This window comes from Chaetura pelagica, unplaced genomic scaffold, assembly GCF_000747805.2.
Source record: "Chaetura pelagica isolate M959 unplaced genomic scaffold, ChaPel_1.0 scaffold212, whole genome shotgun sequence".
In the NCBI taxonomy this organism is placed as follows: Eukaryota; Metazoa; Chordata; class Aves; order Apodiformes; family Apodidae; genus Chaetura; species Chaetura pelagica.
The window spans coordinates 613300-636337 of record NW_009952365.1 but is presented as its reverse complement, the minus strand read 5'-3'; the positions used below and the strand labels follow the sequence as shown (position 1 = coordinate 636337).

General features: G+C 39.5%; 2 protein-coding genes across 2 annotated transcripts in view; one reads left to right on the top strand and one right to left on the bottom strand.

Moving 5' to 3' along the window:
* Nucleotides 1–20244, bottom strand: part of ATG4C (autophagy related 4C, cysteine peptidase) — a 21816-nt gene extending 1572 nt beyond the window's left edge. The window contains exons 1-9 of the mRNA XM_010007961.1: nt 20111–20244; nt 18766–18849; nt 17891–18124; nt 14424–14754; nt 12494–12564; nt 10874–11010; nt 7220–7298; nt 6479–6555; nt 2513–2632 (exon numbers count right to left, since the gene is read on the bottom strand). Of these exons, the coding sequence (XP_010006263.1) occupies nt 2513–2632; nt 6479–6555; nt 7220–7298; nt 10874–11010; nt 12494–12564; nt 14424–14754; nt 17891–18124; nt 18766–18849; nt 20111–20186 (1209 nt within the window). The 5' untranslated portion in view covers nt 20187–20244. The remainder of the gene's footprint in view (nt 1–2512; nt 2633–6478; nt 6556–7219; nt 7299–10873; nt 11011–12493; nt 12565–14423; nt 14755–17890; nt 18125–18765; nt 18850–20110) is intronic.
* Nucleotides 20245–21485: 1241 nt separating this feature from the next.
* DOCK7 (dedicator of cytokinesis 7) overlaps nt 21486–23038 on the top strand; it is a 110271-nt gene continuing 108718 nt past the window's right edge. The window contains 1 exon segment of the mRNA XM_010007972.1: nt 21486–21541. Within this exon segment, the coding sequence (XP_010006274.1) occupies nt 21486–21541 (56 nt within the window).

Below are 23038 nucleotides of genomic sequence, written 5' to 3'. Positions count from 1 at the left end.
CACATGAAGGCTGTTTGCTGCCCTGTGGACTCAGTCCAGCTCCTGATGACAAGTTTGCAACAGGAAACTCATCTGGCTGCTGCACCTGAGGGGATGCATGGGGACTGACCCAACCCACCTGTAAAGGTGGTCCCTGCACAGCAGGAGAGAAACACACCTGCAGTCCCACTGCTCTTGGCTGTGTTCAGCTCTCCTTGAAACTTCCACCTCCACAGGTACGTGTTATACCTCTCTCTGGGTATTACAGGGGTGATGAAACACAAATGCAGAACATAAGCTGAACAGGCAGGCAAATGCCTGAACAAGAGTAAACTTGGTTAAGATGACTGCAATTATTATCCTACCTCTCACTCAGTGATTACAGGTAACTTGAAACTAAAAGATACCAGTGATGACTTCCAGAGAAGTTTACTGATAAACATCAATATTTTTTAGTATTTTAGTGTTCAACTGCCACTGTTGCCACTGCAAGAATTCTTCCTGCATTCCAGGTGTTCTTCTTAGGAGAATTTTTCATTTCTCCCAAGAACCAGGGCTACAAGCAGGCAAATGCAGCTGTAGCCCAAGTGGATTATTTATTTGCTGTCATGGTTTTGATAGGGAAACAATTCACTGCGTTAGCAGAAAGACAAGCCTGGTACCAGTTAAGTAAAAAGGCCAGGAAAAGGCAGAGCTGTCCCAGGAGCTGTGCAAGGCCAGAGCTTCTTGCTGACCTCCTGGATCTGCTGCATGGTGTTGAGAAGCCAGACAGAAGCTGTTGTGCCTGCTCAGTGTTTGTGCTGGATGGGCAAGACAGAAGTAGGACCACAGATGGTTGGTAAAATCCATCACTCTCAAGTCTGTATGTGCTTTCAGGTGTCCTTAATCTATCAGCTATTTAATTACAGGTATTATTAAAGTAGTTAACAATTGCTGCCTAACAAGTGAGTACAAAAACAAAAGGCAACTTGGATGTGATTTGAATGGAGTTTCCCAGTCGCTCCATTCGGGCTCGTGATTTCAATGCTCTCCTCTCTTTCTCTAAATCTATGGCTCATAAGGTTTATCCTCAAGTAATAAAAGCTAAATCTTTACTCCCACCTCTTATTGACCACAAAATCAGAACTAGTCTAGCCAACACAGGGCACCCTGGGTGTACACTGTGCCTTGTAGTTCAAGAGTTATCACACTCAAATGGCAAACAAAAGGAAAAAGAATGGATGAGCAGGAAAAAATACAGGATGTGAAGGAAGGATTGAAAGATGATAGACTGTTCCTCACATTGTATCTAAACTTTCCTCCATTTTCAAACATACTGTGCCTGAAATGTATTGATATAAAATTAAAGAACTAAAGAATGTAAAATTCCAAATAATAATTCAAAGACTTAGATCAGCCATGAGGATTTTCACAAGGTATGTTCAGAAAAGTACTTAACCCCAAACTTAAAAGAAAGAAGGAAGAGAGAGAAGGGGAACTTCCAGTCCAACTGATTTTGTAATTAGATTTTTTTTACCATGTCATTCCGTTCTTTCTCATACATGACAGGAAAACATGGATGAACAGAAAATTCACTATTTAAACTTTCCATGTATCCATTGCTTAGGAACTTCTGCTTCTTTAAATCTATTTTCTACCTCTCTGTGGGAGAATCAAAGAAACAACCTCAGCATCAATCAGTGTCTACTAAAAATTATATACAGTCTTAAGTTGTAAATTTATTTATTTTTTTGTTATAATATGCCACTTAACAGGGCATTCCAAATGCTGTACAAATGTAATTGTTTGTGCTGCTGTGATAACTGCTTTGGTTAGAATATTAATATTGTGACCACCTTCTGCTGCCACTGCATCCTCTCAGAGTCTATTACTTAAAATCCCAAGGCACAGTTACTCCCAACCACAGCTAACACTGCATATTATCCCTGCTTTATTTCATACCCTCACATGCTGTAATAATTAAGGAAAAAAAAAAGTCAATTACTACTTGGACCTACATGAACCTATACCAGGGTTCATGTAGGGTTTTTCAGGTGGAAGGACATGATCAGACTTATGTGCTGGGTGATCCCAGCCCCGCAGAGTTCACTGCTACCAGATCAGAAACGCGCTGCTTTACACTCAAACGCCACCAGAAAAAGCACTTAAGCTAACAAGAAATAATACACAATTTTGGCTTGATCAAATACTTCCATTTAAAACCGAATCCCTCCCGAGGGACGGGCTGCCTGTTCCAAACTCCTCCCCGGCAGGGGCGATCCCGGCTGCAGAACATTCCCATTTCACGAGTGCCACCTCGTGGGCCAGCGCCGCCCGCCCGGCCCCGGGACGCCTCTCCCAGCGCAACCCCACGCTTACATCTTGGGAAAAACGGAGGGAATGAGAAACAATCTCGATCTCTCATGGTTATAAAGGTAGCAATAAATATCAAGCAAAGAATGCTGTGTGAAAGAGCCCAGACAGTTCTCCCCTGCTCCACGCACAGCACACACACATTCCGGCCAGGGAACCCATTGGTAGCTTGGACACCTACCTTGGTTATTTCTTCAGAAGCCTTCTCAAAGTCCTGCACGGTGCTGCAGTAAAATCCTATTGTGCAGCTCGGGTCCATTTTTTTGAATGACATCTTTTTGGGAGAAGGACAGTGGAATGACTACAAGTTTCAAGATTCAAAAACATGAGATACATGGTTAAGGTTGAGAATGGCACAGACCAGTGCATTTACAATTTTTTCCACCAACAGCTTTAACATCCAGTCCCCTCTATCACTTGTATTAAAACCCAGCACACATGATTAAAGTTGTTTCTTCCAAACCCCACAAACATTCAAGTAATTCTGCTCTTCTCCACATGTATAAAACCTGCTGCTGTTGATGCTGCATTCCCCAAACTTGCACACAACACCACGTTAGTTTGGAATCTGCCAAAGGGCTGCTGCTCCCAGCAGTACTTTATGGATATTCCCAAGGTGAAGGAGGTGAATGCTCTTCTGCAAATAGAATCTGTGACAGCTTTTGCACTATCTTACAATTACGGCTTTACTGCCACCGCCCATTGCCCCTTTCCCTCCCCCAGCCTCTATAAAAGAAACATCATGCAATAAACACACCCCATGCTTTTTCCTTTAGTGAAAGAAATGGGTTGAAAAACCCACAAACCCCAGAGACGCAAATAACAATCACATCACAATAATCCACAAGTAGGAAAAAACCCAGACACGTCCTGCTTTAGAGATGTGTTTTTTTCCTAACATGAAATCTCTTTTAAGGACAAATGATGCTCTGACAATGCTGTGAACTGATGCTATCAGCAGCCATAATATAAGAAAAACAAGTACAAAAAGCCCTTCCCCACACTCCTCATTCACAGTTTATGAGAAAAAAGATCAGTATATTCTGTCTGCCCTGGAGATGTGTGTGGTCATTACAGGAACTGTAGTTTTGGTGAAGCTCATTGTCTAATAACTGAAATTATTTTGTCACCACTGACCATGTCTCAAAGGTGGCCTCTTTATTCTCCTTTAAATGCAGGGCTTCCCTGTCATCCCACCTCTATTCAAGCACAAGCATCCCTGCTGCAGCTCAGCAACAATCCCAGCACACCCTGCCTGCACCAACCACCCTGCAGTGGAGATACCGCCGCACGAACACGCGGATGTTATTCTTCAGGAACTTCCCCCAGTGATCCACATTCCCCAGTAAATATTCCCTGCTATTTCCTTTCCCATTTACCCGGGAGCTGTGCAGAGCCCTCAGCTCTCCTGGCACAGAGCTGCTCAGCACAGGAGCAGGACAGCTTATTAACCCCAGGACAGAGGAAAGAGGGGGATCAACACCAGCGTGTTTCCTCTGCAGAGGGTAAAACTAACAACTGCTACCATCTACTTTGACTGTACCAGCAGCCACTCCTGACAGTGAGCATGGAGCAGGCTCTATACTAGAAACCCATTTGATCTTTTTTCTGCCAGTCAGAAAAGTCAGTCTACAGACAACACCAGTGCAGTTACCTCATCTGAGAGATCAGTCAGTGTCACAGTGAGATACTTGTGAGTACAAACCTTAGGGGCATTTCTATTAAAGCCCTTCTAAAAAACAGAGGCAAAGACAAGAAGCAATATTTAGACAAGGCAGTCACTGCTGGTTTTTTTTCCTAATTCTGTTCAAATTTCAGATGCAGAAATTGCATTGTGAATATTCCTTCCTGACTGATCTAAGACATCCCTGAAGCCCTTCCGTCCATCCCACAACTCAGCAACCCCCATGGAACTACAGCTGTGCTGTTCAGGGCAGTCATCTTAATGCTCCACAAATCACTGTACAACAACGAGAAGTAGGAATGCATTTCTTTTTTTCCACTCCTGCAAACAAATGGATTCTGGAAGCCAATACAGAGTGGATTGATTTCCAACTTATTCTGGACAATTTGTCAATTTTGAAAATACTCCCTACAGATAAATCTAACAAGTGAGTATCCACACTAAGAAAGCAATTTCTGTTTACTTTTGACATTTCTGGACAAAGATACAATACTATTAAATGCACTAAGCATTAAATTGCAATATATTTTCTGTCTGCAGAAGAGCACTAGGATGTGATCAAGCCAAGCTGGCAGTACTTTCAAAATACATTTTAAAACCTTATTGTTATTATTTGGAAATTTATATTAATGCCAGCCTGCAGCACAATCTGGAGGGTTAGTCATGGTAAAGAAACCAAAAATATGTGTATTTTTTGTAGCTTGGCCACTGAGCTACAGTGTGACCTTAAGGAAGACACTTCAGCTCTGCATCTCTGTGCCCTTCCCACCTTTTGTCTGGCTAACCCAATTAAACTGTAAAATCTTCAGAGAAGGCACTGTGTTTTACTACAGTTATTAGCATAAAGCTGCAAGGATCTTGGTTGTAGTCCCTGGCAGCTGCCACAACACAAATAAGTAGAGCTGAGATTCACCAACTCTGCTTCCAAATATCTCAACAGGGTAAATCAAAGGCATCTCTAAAAATAATGTAAGTTTCTGTCTAGGATATTTTCTGATACATATTGGTGCTATGTTCTCTTTTAATTCATAACCCTCTTATTTTCTGGAGAATCTTTTACTTCTGTATTACACATCATGCAAATTAAAGCATCTTGTTAAGGATAAATAAGGAAAAATACATAGTGTTCACTTTAAGTTGACCCTAGGATTTAGCAAGAGCCCTGTGTAAGTCCTTTGAAAGATAGAAGCACTTTCTCTAAATACTAGTTGATGGTACTGTAATCAATTTCAGCATACACTAACAGCTCTTCCTTTTGATGAGAACACAAAGGACCATCACTGTTTTTTTCTGAAGCTGTGTTTCTAGGTTTAGGAGTAGTTAACTCTGCAGAACGTGGCATGAGGAATCACTACTAATAAACAACTCTGTTCTAGAGCAGTTCATGGGCAGTGGATGCACCCAGAGACTGTTTCTGCAGCAAATGAAGGGTTGCTCTGAGGGGACTGGAAGTTGGACACAAGATCCAGAGGAGTTTAGATGGCACTGACTGCTTCTCCTGTGAGTACTGTGGCTACTGAACACTTACTTCTCCACCTGATAACGTTTTCCCGTGATACTTGTAAATCCAAGCTCTCCAATAACCTCCTTTAGCTCTATCTAATTTAAAGGCAAGTTATTTGGCAAGAGGTTAAAAGAAAAAAAAGGGAAAAACACCATAGTAAAAAAACCAAATCTGATATTTAAGACCTAGACATGGCCTGAAAAGATGCATTCCCTACCTCCTTACACACCCAGAAAGACATTGTCTAGAAAGGGGTGGAAGAAAGTAGAGGAACAAATGCAGAATGGCCATTGCAGACCTGTCAGTCTCCTGGAAACTATTCCATGAAACCAGCTTGATTAAAAATAAAAATAAAACTTCTTAAAATAAACAGTTCAGAATACTTAAGTAAAATTCATCTAGTCAGCCACAAAGCTCAGAGAAGCCTCAAAAATTTCCACTTCTATGAAGCTAAAAAAGTGACCTGCAAAGTTGTAAGGAGCAGAAGTTACATTTAAAATTATAACCACCTACTCCAGTAGAGAAATACTAATTATTGGATAAAGATGTAGGAATTCTCTCCATGATGTTGATTGCAACTTAAATTTAACATAAAATAAAAATTTACCAAAAATATAAACAAAACAAAACCAAATCCAAATAACTCAGGTTTAAGATCTCCAAATATTTTCTGTTTTCTTTGATGGTAATTACTTAAATGAAGTGATCATCTATTTTTTATGTGGTCTGATCATTATAAAGAAGCAGACAAAGATTAATGAAGTAAAAATGAAAACCTCATATTGAGTTTTTAACCTCTGGTCATTGTTGTTGATTATAGGCCTATAAAGAAGGGCAGAACTTTGATAAATAACATGTAACTGTAAAACCATGAAGATGCAGCTAGCTAGAACATCTCTAAATAATTAGTGTTTGATTCATATGGGAAGAAAACAGTGCCAGGTCTGTATCCATACTACCTCAAGAGGGAAATCCTTTATGCTGACATCTACAAAAGATTGGCAGTAATGAGGATCCATGTAAATCAAACTGTCATCTACAAGGACAAAACAGAAGACAAGTAATTCAAAAAACACCTTATTATTACACCGCTTACAATCCAATTTCTATGCAGAACAGGTGGAAGAAAAAAAGCCAGCAAGTAACTGCTTGCCAGGCTGATATTCATTGACTGAAGCATAGGTTTTTGCAGGCCAGATTAACTTTTGCATAATCAAATATGCTTGTATAAGCAGAATTTTTATAAAGTGATGAGACTGTCATTTAATTTTTGGTGATAAAATTACTTTTACAAACACACAATTATATTCTGGAGTTTGCATATGAAAAATGTATTGTGCTACTTAATCATGACAGGAAGGATATATTGCTTGTCATTGCAGCATCAACTAACACCACTTAAACTAGTAAAAAGTAAATACGTAAATAAGAACTGCCAGGTAGTAACAGCAAAGGCTGCTGAAGTTTGGTGAAACAGATAAATTATGCCTTGTTTATGCAACGAGGAAAATTAAATGTACATTTTACAGAATCCAATTACTCCATGGGGTAAATGACAAATGACTGGATTGGGTAGATATGATGAATTAATAAGGTACTCATTTTGCTATTTTAATCATGCTATTTCCCACTGGTTTGATATTAACTTCCTAACTCTTAACAAAAAATATTGAAGAGACATAACATATTAAAACACTAACCTTGAAATCCAGTGAAATAATATGACTGCTTGGGTCTGCCACCAATAATACCAACACAATATTCCAGGCTTAAAATTCCCTATGAGCAGAACATTCAATAATTAGGACAGTGTTAAACAAAATAAGTATTAAACTGAACTAAATCTTTGCTCTTTACTGGTTTTAGGCAAAATACTTTTTTTTGTTGTTTTTAAGAAGAGTGATTTAATTATTTTCTGGGGATTGACTCAGTTTTTAGAAGCTTACAAGTGACCAAAGTGAAAACATACCACCAGATGTTCCCTTTTCATGACATGCCCATACATTGCAGGATTATTTTGGGGGAGGAGACAAAATGCTTTGTCAGACAAGTTGAGCACAGGTTGCATAGTCAGAAGATATAAAAGTGTTCAGAATTCCAGAGTGCACATACATTTACATAGATGTATGAGCCCTGGGGGCTACTCTTTGCTTTCAAAGGTAGAAGTTTGTCTAGGGTATGAAGTTGTACATCGTAGGGAGAAATGCCAGTTGAAGCAAGAGTATTTACCAGGTACAGCTCTAAAAACAGCAGCCCAAAATATGGGAGGAGAGAGACACACAACAGACAGGTCCCATAAATCTTACTGGATTTTGACTGTCAGGGTAGAGGAATCAACCATCAGCATATAGCAATGTTGAGGAGACATTGCAAACAGACCTAAGAGGATTTATAGAGGGATGTGGGTGAAGTACGGGGATTTCTCCAGTCTGGAGGTGTAAAGGAAGAAATACACTCTTGCGGCCACCAAGGACAGAAGGAGCTCGGACATGAGCTATGGGCCACAGTCACACCAGTGCTGCAGTGTACTGCTGTTCATTCAGGCTGCAAAGAGTTGGGTTCTATAATCCCAGTGTCTGTCTTGGCACACAAACCTAGAGGACTTAACACTACATCATGAAATGTTCATTTATGGATACACCTTCTAGTGCTGGGGAGAAGGATTTACCTCTACAGATGCAGTTTGGCCAAGGTAAGAACATTTCAGGAGTATAATTGACTGAAATTCCTCTATCACCCACAAGCTCTGGACACAGGCATGGGCCGTGGACACCAAAGAAATCAAACTTGTTAATTTCTCTATTAAAAGAAGTACAGAGCAAAGGGAGGGAGGAAGGCAAGGAGGAGTTTCCTCCTTCTCTCCCTTCAACATATTTCTGCTCTTCCTGAGGTTCTGTTTCTTAGCAGGGCTCGTTAAGATATTTGTGAGCATTCAGTCTTGGCTTAGCACAGTTCTCCATTAGTTATCCCACCAACTCCAGTGGGAGCTGAATTTTGCCAGCACTGAGCACTTTGGAAAGCTGAGCCCAACTGTTCTAATGCAACTGAAGCCCAAGATCATTAAATACTTGGAAAACTGAACAACCTTTAAATGTTTATAAATCACTGTGGTTTTCCTGTGGCACTAGGGAAGTGTTTGGTCCAAGAATTTGGACACTTGCCCAAACTGGGGCAGGAATCCAGAAGACTATCTATTGAGCTAAAGTGCAATCTCCCTGAGCTGGCAGTCATATCTATATCCTCTCATCTAAGAGATCAACCATTAAAAGTATAACCATTATATTACCACTGCAGAAGTAGGGAAAATTTCTCTCCACAAAATATTTGATATTTCATGTACTAGTGAGACCAAAGCTTCTCAGTGAGATATTTTTTTCTCTGCTTAGACAATAATAAAGCAGTGTAACACACCAAAACCTGCTGTACTCCTCACCTGACATGCTACCAAAGTCAGCTCCAGCATGGTTTTCTGCAGCTTAAGAGAATATGTTGCTGATTTAAAATATGAATGAGAAAGCTTTTTTAGAAAATGCTGCTCCATGGCTGAGCATTCCAGAACATGGAAGCAGATCAGAGGCAAAGGCTGGAACAGCAAAGGAGGACACATCCTCTGCGGGTGAAAGAAAGGGAGCAAAGCTACTTAGAGTAATGAATAACAGTTTAATCTATGGGAATTTTCCTGTAAAAGTGAATTATAAAAAATTTATAAATTTTCATCCATAAATATAAAATCCTTTGTAAAAATTACCTCTAGTACTGCTTTCAAAATCTGCATTTTTAACTTAAACCCAGATGCCAAGAAATGTAGTCACTTCTTGTGAGCAGTCAAGACAGAGATTGGAGTGACTAATCTATGCAATTGAAAGGCCTCTTATCACAGTTGCCATTACCCCAGACTGCAAAGGTCAGGACCAGCCCTGGTAAATGAGTAGCAGAAATCACCTCAGTAAAGCTGCTGTACAAGGCAAGCTCAGATGCCATGACTGTGCAGTGAAACTCTGCCACCCAGACATGCTTTACTCTGGCAAAGGAGTGTTTTTGAGAGCTAAATGAGAAAGACTCTGCAGGGTAAAAGTAGCCATAGGTATCTGTCAATAAGAAAAGACAGCATTAAAGAGCTGAAGTCACTTCTTTCGCTGAGAAAGCCTTATGAAAGTTGCAGAAGCAGCTGTTTGTGAGCTCACAAAGGAAGGCAGCGTGTGTTTTCCTGGCCCTGACTGATTCAAAGGCTTTTCTGCAGTGAACACTGAAAGGAAAGGTTGCTGTAGATCACGTCTGCAACCACAGGCTGATCTTTGCTGTGTCAGAATGAATCAGAAAAGAACGGAAACTTTTCCAAAGCCAACTGTCTGAAAATACAAGGAAAAGAATCAGGAAAGAAAAAAAAACACAACAATTTAAGTGTTCATCACTTAAATAAAAGGCTTCATCACTCTGTCTTCCCAGGCCATTCAAAGCCAAGTGTTTTCCTAAAATTCTACATAGACAGACAGTCTCTTCCCCTGTCTCCCCCCTAAAAAAAGGTGTAAGAGACTCTCAGGTTTTATTCATGGTACTACACTGTGGTATTTTAAAAACAAAAACAAGAATTTAAAGACAGATAAAGAGCTGCATGGATAATGATAAAGCAGCAGAGCTATGAGAACAATCTCCTCACTAACAGAAGTATTTCTATGCTCAAGAGGTACAGAACATCCTGAGGGGTTAGAAACATATGCAGAACCTCTGCTGAAAAAACAGAGGACAGCATAGACTTTTCTCCCTTCTGCTTTCTCCTTGAGTTCTACTTCATTCCAGTTCCTTTATATCTGTGGTAACTGCTTGCCACCTCTGCATCACTGTCCTTAGAAACATTCATCCTAATGTCCAGACTGTGAAGAAACACTTGAAGTAGTGTTTATCCTCTGTCTTAAGGGGAAGAAAAAGACAAAAGAAAATGGGAAGAAGATACATGGAACAACCTGAACCCATTTGACATTTAAGGAATTAAGAAACAGAATAAGGAATTTGGTGTATTTATATTTTTAAATGCTGACTGATCCTTAATATAGCCTAACTCCAATGGCATATGTAACTAAACTACCATTTATAATTGGGGCCACTGCATTAATGTCTTTGCAGGTAGCTACTTCAGGAGTAGGACAGTTATCACTGCTTTACCAAGGGACATCATGTGCTCTGCAATTATGTCTGATCTTGTAATAGGGGAATTTAAAATCTGTAAAGTCAAACTTTACAACCTTCCACTGTAAAATCACCACCACACATTTAACAGGAAGAAGATTACCATCATGAAGTTGCTTTTCATATCACCTAGTGCTACTATTTGAAAAACGATTGAACTCATTTCATACCTTTACAAATTCTAAGTAGTCCATGTTTGTTCTCTCTCCACCAAGTCTCACTGGAACTAATATAATTACAGCTTTTGTGTCTGCTTTTCCAGAACCCACAGAAGAACACTGTCTGTCAATAACATCTGAACTGTAGACTGGAAGGAGACACACAGAAATATTAATATTTAAAATATATCAGCTAGTTTTTACAAAAACACACCTACGTGTCATCACTTAGTTTGACAAACTAAAGCTGCAGTTCTTCAAAATATGACTGTCCTCCTGAAATATAACTCCCAGTGAAAACAACTCTGATGAAAAACAGAGTTATGCCTCCCTATTTTCAGTAGCATTTTGGAGAATGCTAATCTGCTGCTGCTTAGATAAGACACATTGCCAAGGAAATGCAAGGGGTTAGGTTAGGAGAAGCCAAATAAATATTTATTCACTTCATAGAAACATCTTCTAAAAGGAGCAATTTAAAACTTGAAAGCCCACAACAAACAGAAACATCTACATGTTAAAGGAAAAACAACAATAATTGCTTTTAATAAATAATCAAGTTCACTGTCTAAAGATAACACAATGCAGTGACTGAAAAGGAGTGGAAAACTGAATGTAGTATTGTTGCTTATTCTCTCCAAAGTAGGAGAGATGTGAAAATCATCCCCAGAACAAAGAAGTGAAAAATGAATAGAATGTTAAGGTTCCACTGTCTTTGTAAGTCAGGTGAAACTGGATTGTAAGGTATGGTTAAACAGTGTCTTTTTAAAAGCAGTTTGATTGATTATCCAGGGATGTGGGTCTTGTCTTTCCTATCCCAGGAACAGTTAATGCAATAAATAAAATTTCTGGCAGCTAAACACAGCTACTGAAGAAACACACTGTGCTTAGATTTGAAAGACTATAGTCTTTACATTTGTGTACAGTGTCACCACATGTTTGGTTTATCTTGTCATCACTTTTGGCCCCTGAACATCCAGAGCCCTAAGCTCCTCTGCATGTTATTGATTGCCCAAAAGGCCAGGTTGGAGCAGGAGAAAGCTCATCACTGACTAGTTCACAGTCGTGCTCCCTTCTTTCAACTGCAGCAAAAATCACTCTTTACTGTTCTCGAGACTGGTGCAGTCATGTTTTTCCACTAGAAAAATGGGTAAAAGGAAATCCTGTGAAGCAAAAGATAAATGCAACTAACTAATCTAATCGAAGTATTTGCCAGTTGTCTGGTTGAATTTTTGGGGTTATTTTTATTAAGATATGGAAGTTCTTACTATGTTATAGCTAAAACAGCATTGAAGAAAGTCAAGAACAGACTGCTAACTGATATAAACCCAAATAAAAAAGTTGCAACAGGCAGATTGTAAGGAAAGTTATCTTGCTGGATTTGGAATTCCACTCTCTTCCACTCTAAGATACCAAACAAGCAATGTAAGAAGCTTTCAAGTTGTGATGTCTGCTTCTCAAAGAGAACAAACATCTGCAGATACCAAGAACCCCTTTGTTTACATATCACAATTTTGTGGATCCATTCTTGAGTTTCTTTTTTTCTTTAGACCTCTACTGCTAAATGCTTATAGAAAGGCATTAAAAGCATCTATAAAAACATTTGCAAGAAATCTACATAATCACAACATTTACCTGTACAATCCTGAGCAACATAGACTGTTACTCCTTGTAGCTCAGGGTCTCTTGCTTCTTCAACAGCTTTTCTAAGTACAAACACAAAACTGTTTAACTCATCTCTGATTTTAAAGAAATTAACAGTAAATATACAGAAATTATTTGGTTTTTACAAACAGCTTTGGTTTAATTATTTGTTTTGGGTTTTGTTTTGTTTAAATTCAAGACATCTTTAATTTCTGACAAATAGTGATGGGGAGGAGGTGGGGTTTGTTTGGAAACACTGGATACCAACATCCAGGGTATAGTGCAACAAAAAAACGCACCCTAAGAAACACATTAACTTACAATGAAATGCACATTCACTACCTCATTTCTCTCAATTTATAATTATCTTTGTCATGTCTATTGGGATAATAAATCTGCTGACAAAAACATTATTTTCAACTGAATAGATCTCTTCAGTTGACCTCAGTTCAGAGAACAAGCCACAGATTAGCACCTCGTGTCTATGAAAATAAAGGCTAGCACATGAAAAAACAGCAAGGTTTCACCAAAACTTTAAACAGTATTACTGCACTACTAGACTACTCTCAAAAGAGTAAGAGTAATGGACCTAAAAACTAAAAAGAAAATATATGTCAATAGTCTGAAGCATCATCATCAATCAAAGACAACATTTGTAAAGAAATTAAACTGTTCAAAACAGAAGGTTAGGCTTTGACTTCAATACATGCTTGTATTAAATGGTCACTATCCCTTTATTTCACAATATATTTTGAGGAATCATTTAATACAGTCATTCTGCAGTTATGAGAGAGCTCCACATGGTTAGTGCTGCTGCGAGAGAGAAAGGAGAACTAGGAAAGGAAACCTGGCAACCTTTGCAGTGCTGGAAACCACTGTGGGTTTCTTGTGTTGGATGAAAGTCTGGACCAAATTCCTCCCCCATTCCCTTTAGGAAAACAGGCTACTGCCACTTCAGGCAAGCAAAAAGAATTCTGGCAGTTTCTATCATCAGAAAAAAAGATAGAAGACAGCACATAAATAGTGCTAACCCCTCCCATCACTGCGTGCATTTACATGTGTGCACACATATCCACCTGATTACTTCAGTACAGGTTCACTTCAGATTAACATCCTTTTATGCTAAATACTAACTGATTCTATTCACGTATACACAGCTGAAATTAAGAAACTTTGGCTTCCGCTGCTTAAATGAATTATTAATGATTCAGTTTATAGGTAAACTGGAATACACTAAAAACATAAGCATATCAGGCTATAAAAACCAAACAAACAAACAAAAAATCAGCAACATTCCAAGAAATGGAATATAAAGGCACAAAGTATGGAGAAATGTGACTTTCCACTTTTTTTTTAACCACACTGAATGTCACAGACCCTTTACTTTTACTGTGATATAATTATAATATTAATAGTCCCATACATTTACAGTTTCACAAGAATTTGATGTGTGCAAAGAAATGCTGAAAACATCAATTTTAGCTCTGACATTTCATTACACTATCAGTACATTACAGCCCCCAGGTTACAGTAAAAAAAAATAATCTATAATGTTATGCATGTTCCAAGGTTGAAAGAGTGGTTAGTTTTTAGAACATTTCATTAAACACAGCACTATTAAAAGCCCAGGTTTGGGAGATACCTGGGACTTTGGCTGCCCACAATACAGGAAAACAGAAATGTTGGGTTTTTTTCCTAAAATAAGCTTGAACAAAGGCTTAGAGTTCAGTCCCTGTCCCTACTGCTATTACCCTTCCTGCCTCTGCAAAATCTCTGGAATTGCTACTAATATGGACATTTTACAAAGCCAATAATGAACAGTTAGATGCTCAATTAAGCTGAAGTAATCTCATGACACTTTGAAATGCTTCTCCTGTAATGTGTAAGGCACAGTAACAACAAAGAATAAAGGTCTTTTTACCTTAAAATATGTGCAACCACTGCAGGCCCGTACCAATCTCCCGCCATTTTTCCAGACTTCTTTCCATATTCTATGAGCTGATGTAACCCAAAAGCTGCCCGTGGAGAGTCGCCAAACCAAGAAATTATTTTCCTATGATAAAACTCATTTCTCATTTCATTGTCATCCCAGTTTCTCTTCACTGATCCCCGATGATGATTGGGCAGGATCTTGGGTTCTCTCTCTGCCGTCAGCGATGCCTCGAATGACGCTGTCAGCTTTTTCACTGTATGGGCTGTCCAGGATTCAGACTCTGAACTGTCAATGTCCAGTGCATCTGGCCAGACCCAGGCTGCAGACAAGGTATTTTAGGATGCATATCATCAGGCTTAACAGTCACTTGGTGGTATCCCTTTCAACCCCGTGCTCCCCAAACCTGTAATATGTACTTTACATACTGAGATGCAAATGTCAGTGTTAAAATGCAAACAAAGAATTCCTGTGGAATGTGATTTGCTCTTCTGATGAATGATGGGTGAAATGAAATACTGCTAGCAGTAAATAAAATAAAAAAATAAATAAATGAAATAAATAAATAAATGAAATACTGCTTGCATTTGTTAGCAATTTATGCTACCTGAGGTAGTGGGTCAGATTTCAGTAAGTTAAGATATAAAAGACACAAGTATGTAAAAATACGAAAATTATCTACTAAGTACCACCTAAATAACTTTTTCCACATAAGACAAGAAGTTTCAAAAGTTGTTTTTAATTCTTCTGGCTTGTCACGTTATTAAAGAAAACCAAACAGACAAGCCTGAGGAATTATTCCTGTAAAAACAAAGACTTCTTCCTGCCAGAATGTCAACACAGAGCAGCAGAAAAACAGGAAAGATTATTTATGTACTAAATTTGTGAATTCCTTATCTAGATTACAAGACAAACCTGTATAAACACTGTTCAGCACAGTACCTGCAGTCTGCATTTCTAGCAGGAGGTCTCCCTACCAGTGCATCCTGGTATTCCTGTTTATAGCATAATGGTGGCTCAGCACATCTAGAGAACAGTCACACTTCCCTCTCCAGGTGACTGCAGGGCTCTCCCACTAGTTAAAACTGCTACTTACAACCCAAAGCATGTGAGGAACAGGAGCCCTCTGGAACACAGTGAATGTACTCTGAGATCAGGACATATCCTGAAGGTCTTACAATGAAGGCTCTAGAAGGCAATGGGGAGGGCTGGCAGGTTCAAGCAAGGAACAAACCCTACAAAACCTGTGGCTGGGCTGCTTTTGCTCCGTGAGCCAGATCTGGGTGAACTCCTGGGGGTTCAGAAAGCTGCCACCACAGCAGCTGAGGAACCTTTTCAAACTAATACTGACAGAGAGAAAGAACCACAGTCCTCCTCATAATTCTCACTGAAGTATCCACGTGGAAGTATTTGAGAAACAAAGAGGAAGCACAGAGGCAATATATTTTAATTCTAAAATCTAACCTAGGGCTCCAGTAATGTCACAAGTATTGCTGGTTAATGGCCAGAATCCATGTCACCAGCTCTTACTATAATGTGACAACCACCCCACATCAATATCTCTTGCCACAAGCAGGACCCCTCAGTGAACCTTGTGTTAATTTTCCACTGCAGACCCAGGCAGATGCAGGAGTGAGCTCAATGTAACAACATCACAGGCCTTGCTGTTCCTGTGCAGTGAGCTTCCAATTTAAGCTGGTGTCTTAAGGAAAGCCATTTCAAAGTAAAACTTACCAGTACCTTAATATTTAAAATAAAAACTCATTTACATCATTCAGCAATATCTGGAACATTCCACATAGCAGTGGAAGTGTAAGTATTCCAGCTAGTAACTCTATTCAAGTTTTGCTTCCTAACAGAAACAACACCATTAAAGTATAATGAAAACATCTCTGGGAAAAGAGTAAACAGCGATGAAAAACTTCATGTAAGCACTTAAATATGTTTCAAAAGCGACCCAGGCCTCATAAAAAGCTTTTCAAAAGATAATTCACCAGCTGTCAGAAGACTAAGTGATGAGAAAAGTAGCCCAGGAAGACCACACATATCCCATTTTTCTACACATTTGGATTGCCACAGAAACATGAGCACTCTGGAATCACCAAATCACTTTCCAATTTAGGATACATGGGGGACAGTGCAAGGAATTGTATGGAACCATGGATTTTAAAGATATAAACTTGGGGCTTTTTTGTTTGGGGTTACTTCAGAATTCGTAGATAGTCTTCTGATCTGATATCTTTTATTTCTTTAAATGTATGTAAAACAAAAGTTATATGCAAGGGATTTGTGATCTCAGCAGAAGTATTTTCATACATTTTGATATCTGCAGTCAGCTTGAAAAGGATAATGAATGTTTTATGACTTAAGTATCTACAGCAAAAGGAACATTCAGGAAGCCAATCTGACAGTTTGGTCATCACACTGCCAAGAAAGAAGACTTTGTGATGCAGCTTGTTTGGGCCTGTGTTCACAGCTTACATCATATTTGCACAGCAAGTATTATCAAAACAGGCCTTCAGAACTGTCTTCTACTGAAGTATTCCTGGGGGGCAACAAATGGCTGAGTAAACAACACACTGTATTCTCTCTAGCTGTCTTGTGAGTAAACAACACACTGTATTCTCTCTAGCTAACATGCCTGTGTGGCTACAGGCCCATGTCTTAGACCATTCTGACAGCAAGCAGTGGTGAGAGAGGACAGGGCCAATTGTTTGAAAAGAGCAATGAGAAAAGGATGAAAAGAAGAGGTGGTGAGAACCAAACATAACTATACACAGGACATGGCTCAGTTTGGAAGAACGAGGAGGACATGTACACTTAGACTTTGAATGTGGAAAGTGTCCCAAGGCTCCTAAAGCTACTTCTTTGAAAGTGACTCAGAGAGTATTTTGAGACAGGTAAGGAAAAAAGGGAAATTCCTCTGTAAGTTCATGGGGAGGAATGGAGGAAATTCAATAGTGGAAATTTCAACACAAAAATTATGTACTGAAGTTAGATTAGAATCCTTCTATTAACTCAATATATTAATACTAGAATAACCCAATAAGGTACAGCTTTGAAACTGATAAAAGAACATTACTTTTTCCATAGCCCTCAGCTATGGGCTGTGTAATTCAGTTCCATACCTTCAGTCTAAGAAATGAGCAAGACTGAAGAGAACTGGATGTTGCATGGATAGCAACAATACCCAGGTATGGGATCACAGTTCTTTTGGTATGTTACTTCACATTTAGCTTCTGTGAAGTTTCCTTGGACACCCCTTGGTATGCCCTTTTTCAGAGGTGCTAGAGTAGGACAGCTAGATCACTGCTCTGATGCAATGTAACAATTCCAAAATCAGTGAAAAGTGCAGAACCACCAACACTTTAGCTTTGTGTTCCATAAAGACCACCCCTCTCCCTACAGAGCAGCCATTCTTCTTGTGCCAAACACGGAGATCCTCTCTCATAACTTACCTCGACCAAGAAAATGAAGTGTAAGACCTTGAGCCAACAGCATCTGACCTGTTCTCAGGGTGCAGCCCCAACCACAGTCTGTTGTTAATGCAGACCCCTTAATCTGAGGAAATTCCTCTCTGTATGTCAGCCATATTCTAGAAATAAAATCCTTACGAAACTCCTCAACATTTCCTGAAATCTCCATGTTGATTTGATCAAAATTGGACCCATCTGTACAGAGTTCACCAGATTCTGTAAGGCAAAGCACAAACTGAAGTTGTAACTTGGTGTTGTCAGAAGGAAAGTAAGAACATCCAACTATCCTATGAGAAAGAAGGGGCAAACCTGCAAAAAGTAACAAGCATTTCAACCACAAGACAGGAAAACTGGAAAGCAAACACAACAGAAATGTGCCAGCTGGAAAAAAATACAGAGCAGTGCAGCCAACAATCCTGTGCCAGTGGAATCACTGACTTGAAAGTAAGTAATTGCCTAATTCACCTAAGTGTAAATGGTCAAATAGAGATTCTTAGAAGACTGCATACAGGAAAATGATAATGAGGGTGTGGGTGTAGTGACTGTCAGTCCAGGAGCTGGCACTATTTCATCCAGGAGTTTTTTAAAAGGAACATCTCAAATTGACAGGGAAATTAAGTACACAGCACTAACAGGTACAGAAAGAATAAGACTTCAGTGTCAAATCTTAACAAAGCAGGTTGGGATGGGTTACATTACTGGAGGTGCTGGGCATTTAAAGAAGTATTTTCTTAGCTTTTCAATTTTTACATTTTTAATTTGCTAAATGTCAATGAGGGTCTTTCTAGGAGATTAAAATTATGTCCTCAGAGCTCCTGCCAAAGAAGACTGGAATGAGTTAAGTCCTATATACATACCATCAGTTTTGAAGTGGTAACATTTTCCCAACAGAAAGACTGGAGAGTTTCTACTGAAGTAAGTTTTTGTTTTCAACACCCAACCTAAAATAGATGCAAAAAAATGACAAATTTGTGACTGAAATATTCCATAAAGGCATCTCTAACAGCATCTGGTTAAGCCAAGGGTAACCCATCAAATGGGAATATAAAGAACATGTACTGATACTGGGTTTTGCTCTCATAAGTAACAAAGTTTAATAGTTCTACAGAACACAGAGTTCTGGTTTAAAAGTAACAATGTTGCCCAGCTATGAAAGTTTATACAATAGTCCTACTGTGCAGAAATTGTTAGGATACAGAAAAACTGCTTAAATTCCTTTGTGTCTATTATGAATTCATTAGTGCTTAAGTTTGATTCTGTGAGCTTTCCAACTCCTACAGGAACATACATCTGACCAATGAAACTGCACAGAGTACTGCTTTTCCTGTAGGATGAATCAAGCACACCTCATCACAAAATTCAAGTGCAGATTTCAGACACAAAAAAGGTAGTATGATATGCTGTACAAATTCAAAGGGCCAGAATTCAGTTTTGAGGTGTTGACCATGTCCTCAGACAGCAGCTTTTCCACAGAAATCTAAATCCTGTGGTCGTTTCTATCCTAAGTCCATACAGTTTCTTGAAATTTCCTCCCACATACAGGGTGTAACAACTACCATTCCCCTTCAGCCATGTGGTAGCCTTAAAAAACGTAGAAGAAAAGTATATTTTCATCTTGCCAGACACCTCCAAGGCTCAGTTATGAGATTTAACAAATTTTATCAGAAGCCTGGTGGTCAATCTGAGCAACCTCAGTCCTAGAGGAAAGGAACAAAAATTAAAGTTGAGGAGAGATTAATAAAGGGCAACTTGAAAATTTGGTTGCTTATAGACAAATTACTGATGTTCAACTGTGGAAAAGTATGTTACTCAAGTGTGTGAAGTAGATTCTTCAGTGGGGTTTGTGTTTCATACATAATCCTTTTTTTTTCCAGAAAAGTACATGTAAGAATGAAAAATCTTTGCACAGAAGATTCCATGTTATCCCTGTTTAAAAATCTGTGCCATTTACACAATGTAGGTACTGTTTTCCAAATCAGTAATTTTAAAGGAAATTATGCAAATGTATTTGAAAAATGAAAAGCTAAACAAGTTGGTTTAATCAGGCTGTTTACTGTAGCAAACTAAAAATGGTTTCAAGGGCCATATTGCATTTATTATTGATATTAGTTATGCTTCTGAATTGTGATCCCACTCATGTCAACATGAAACATTCCACTCATTTCAATGGAGACAGGATTTCACCAATGCAATTTCACTTACTGTATTTCATGTTGTGCCAAGCAGACATAAACTTTGATTTTATCTTTTCTACTTCATCTGTCCCTGTGGCCTCCATATTCAAATTCTAGAGAAAAAGCCATCGCTGTCTTGTAAGACGTTCAATTCTGCTACTGTAAAAACAAAAATATAAACATATCCCTGGGCACTGAGAACACAGGGTAGGGCATAACCACCAGCCCACTTTGGTACATAAGCCTAATGTGACCAGAAACAGCAATAAACTTGGAGAATCCTCCACTGCCAGGGACTGAGAAGCACTCGCATGTTCCATGAATAAGTAATAAAAACATTTAATTCCAAATACGCACCAATAAAATTCCTATACAAAGGTAAATAAAAGATAATGTTCTCCAACAGCTCTCTATTGCACAACAACCTGAGCTAGAGCACACAGCCTGTGCTGGCACACACCTTCTAACTGCCAGTGAAGTGAAGAGCTACGATGCATTTCACTGAATAGAAAAGATGCTGTTCTTTTCTGCTGAATAGAATACAGTAAGATGAGTAGAATACTGGCTCAAAATCCATGTTTACTTCACCTCTCTTCTGTTTACTCCTTGCAGTGAAAAAAAAAAGGCTCTCTTCTGATTTGATTGTGCTATCTACATACAGTACTCCAGCTCTATCATACGAGTGGTAAAATGGTGGTAAAAACCACTACAGAGCAGACAAATTTTGTAATAACCGATTATAAATTTTCCAAGGGGACGTGGTGGGAGGGAATGCACTTTTACTGACTCTGAACTGCAAGACAAGATGGGCTTCACCTTAACAGCACCCTAACCTGGTAATACAGAAAGAATATATATACTGCCGTTATCCCTGCTTCTAAAAAATCCTAGAAAATGGATGAATGGAAATGGAACTCCCTTCATAGTCCACCTGCACCATTTGTAACAGGAGGTTTTGCTATGAGTTAGCAGAGCTTCCTTCACTGCATGCATCCTAACAGTGGTTCCCTTTAAAACAGCTGATAGAAAGAGGTTTTCTTTATGAGATTTGGTAGCCCAAATCCTTGCAGAGATAGCAGAAAAATGGAGATGTCTTGCTTGACATCAGAAGTTGATCAATAGTTGATCACTACGACCTTCACTGTATTTTAGCTAAACTCTGATAACATCAGATGATGTGAACAAAAATTAATTTTCTCATTTAATTAACACATTTGGATCAGGGGCATATACCATCACTGATGCAATACATAATACCCTTGCTTTAAAAAGAGAATCTAGAACTGTAATTTCTTTTCCATGTGGTACTTCCCATTGAATTGGGATCAAATTACTTCTCTCCACTGGGAGCATATTTTAAGTACAGTCTAGGCACTGACACTGTAATAGAAAGGAGCGTGAACATGTCGGGGTGCCAGTGTCTTCAGAGCCTGAGGGATGCACTTTCTGGGGTCTGTGGGTAAGGCAAGGAAAAGAGCAGCCTACTGCCCAAGCCATCCCTAGCATGTTTTTCCACTACTGCATTGTATTACTTAATAAAAGTTCTTTTTAACTGAACAAGAGGCAATGCAAGCTCACCAGTATGGGGGAAGGGTGACATTTTCTTGCTAGTGAAAATAACAAATGCTTACAAGCCTACTATGATGAGCCCTGTGTTAAAGCTGGACTTTTGCAGGGGAAGGAAAGACAACTTAAGGTTAGGTTTTAATTTTTTGCCTTTTTTTCCCCTTCTTTTTTCTTTAGGAATAAAAAAGAAAAAAAAAGGAAAGACCGACTGTATCACTGACTCCAACTGGCAGAGCTGGTCAGATCAACTTCCTCAGGAGGTATGTTTGGTCCAGTCTGTCCCCACATGATCCATCAGGAACACTCATTTATGCAGAGGCCACTGACTGCCTTAACAGCCAATACCTGTGAAAGCTCCCTCTGGCTAAAATCAGAAGTGAAACAAACTCTGCTGTTCTGAAAGGGCCTAAAGCAAAAAAATATTGAAATAAGAAAGCAGCTCATTTTCCTTTAAAAGACAGTGGTCACTGCAGGACATTCTTCTTTCACCCAGTTACATTTCTTCCCTAGCATTGTGCTAAAGATGTGAAGAGGACTTTTAAGAAGGATGCTAAGACAAAACAGGCACATTTATCCCACTGGAAAAATGCAGACTCTTCCCATCGATGTAAGAAGGCATCAGTAATAGCTCCTCTGAAATTAATGGAACAGCACCAGAAGGTCACAGGGGATACAGATTAAAGCCCAACGGGCACAGTGCAACCCCATTATTAAATCTAAAGCTAATGGTTTTTACACTGCAGTTGTCTCATTAAAGAAGTTACATAGAGTGTTCGTTACTAAGACGATGTTACTTCAGCGAGCAGCAGGACACCCCTCTAAGTGAAAAATGAAGCCGTGTCCTCTCAGAGCCCCCAGTACCCAGTCTCTGAGGAGATTAACTTCATTCATCAAGAATTAAGACTTCCTGCACTACCTGGAAAGAAGGAGAACTAGCAAAGACTGTCAGCAGAACCTGCACTGCAGTCCCTGACAGGGAGGTAAGTTGTAAGGAGTCACTCCTTTTCAGCTGTAAGCACATCTTAAGACAGACAGAACTAATAACTCGTAAAGGGCAGGAGAAGAAACACGGCTTTTTAACATAAATCCTGTGGCAAAGGCCGATCCCGTTACCCGCCCAGGGTGTAAAGCCCAGCAGGAGCTGCTGGCGGAGAAGCCGCCTCGCTGCTGTCACTGCCCCGGTCCCCAGAGCCGGGGCGGGCGGGTCTTTGTGTCCCCACACAGCGACTGTGCGGGCAGGGGAGCCCTGCGGGAGGGGAGCTCAGCCCGGGATGGCTGGCGGGCGGCCACACGCCCGTACACACACACACACACAGACACACACAGACAGACACACAGACACACAGACACAGACACAGACACACACACAGACACACACACAGACACACAC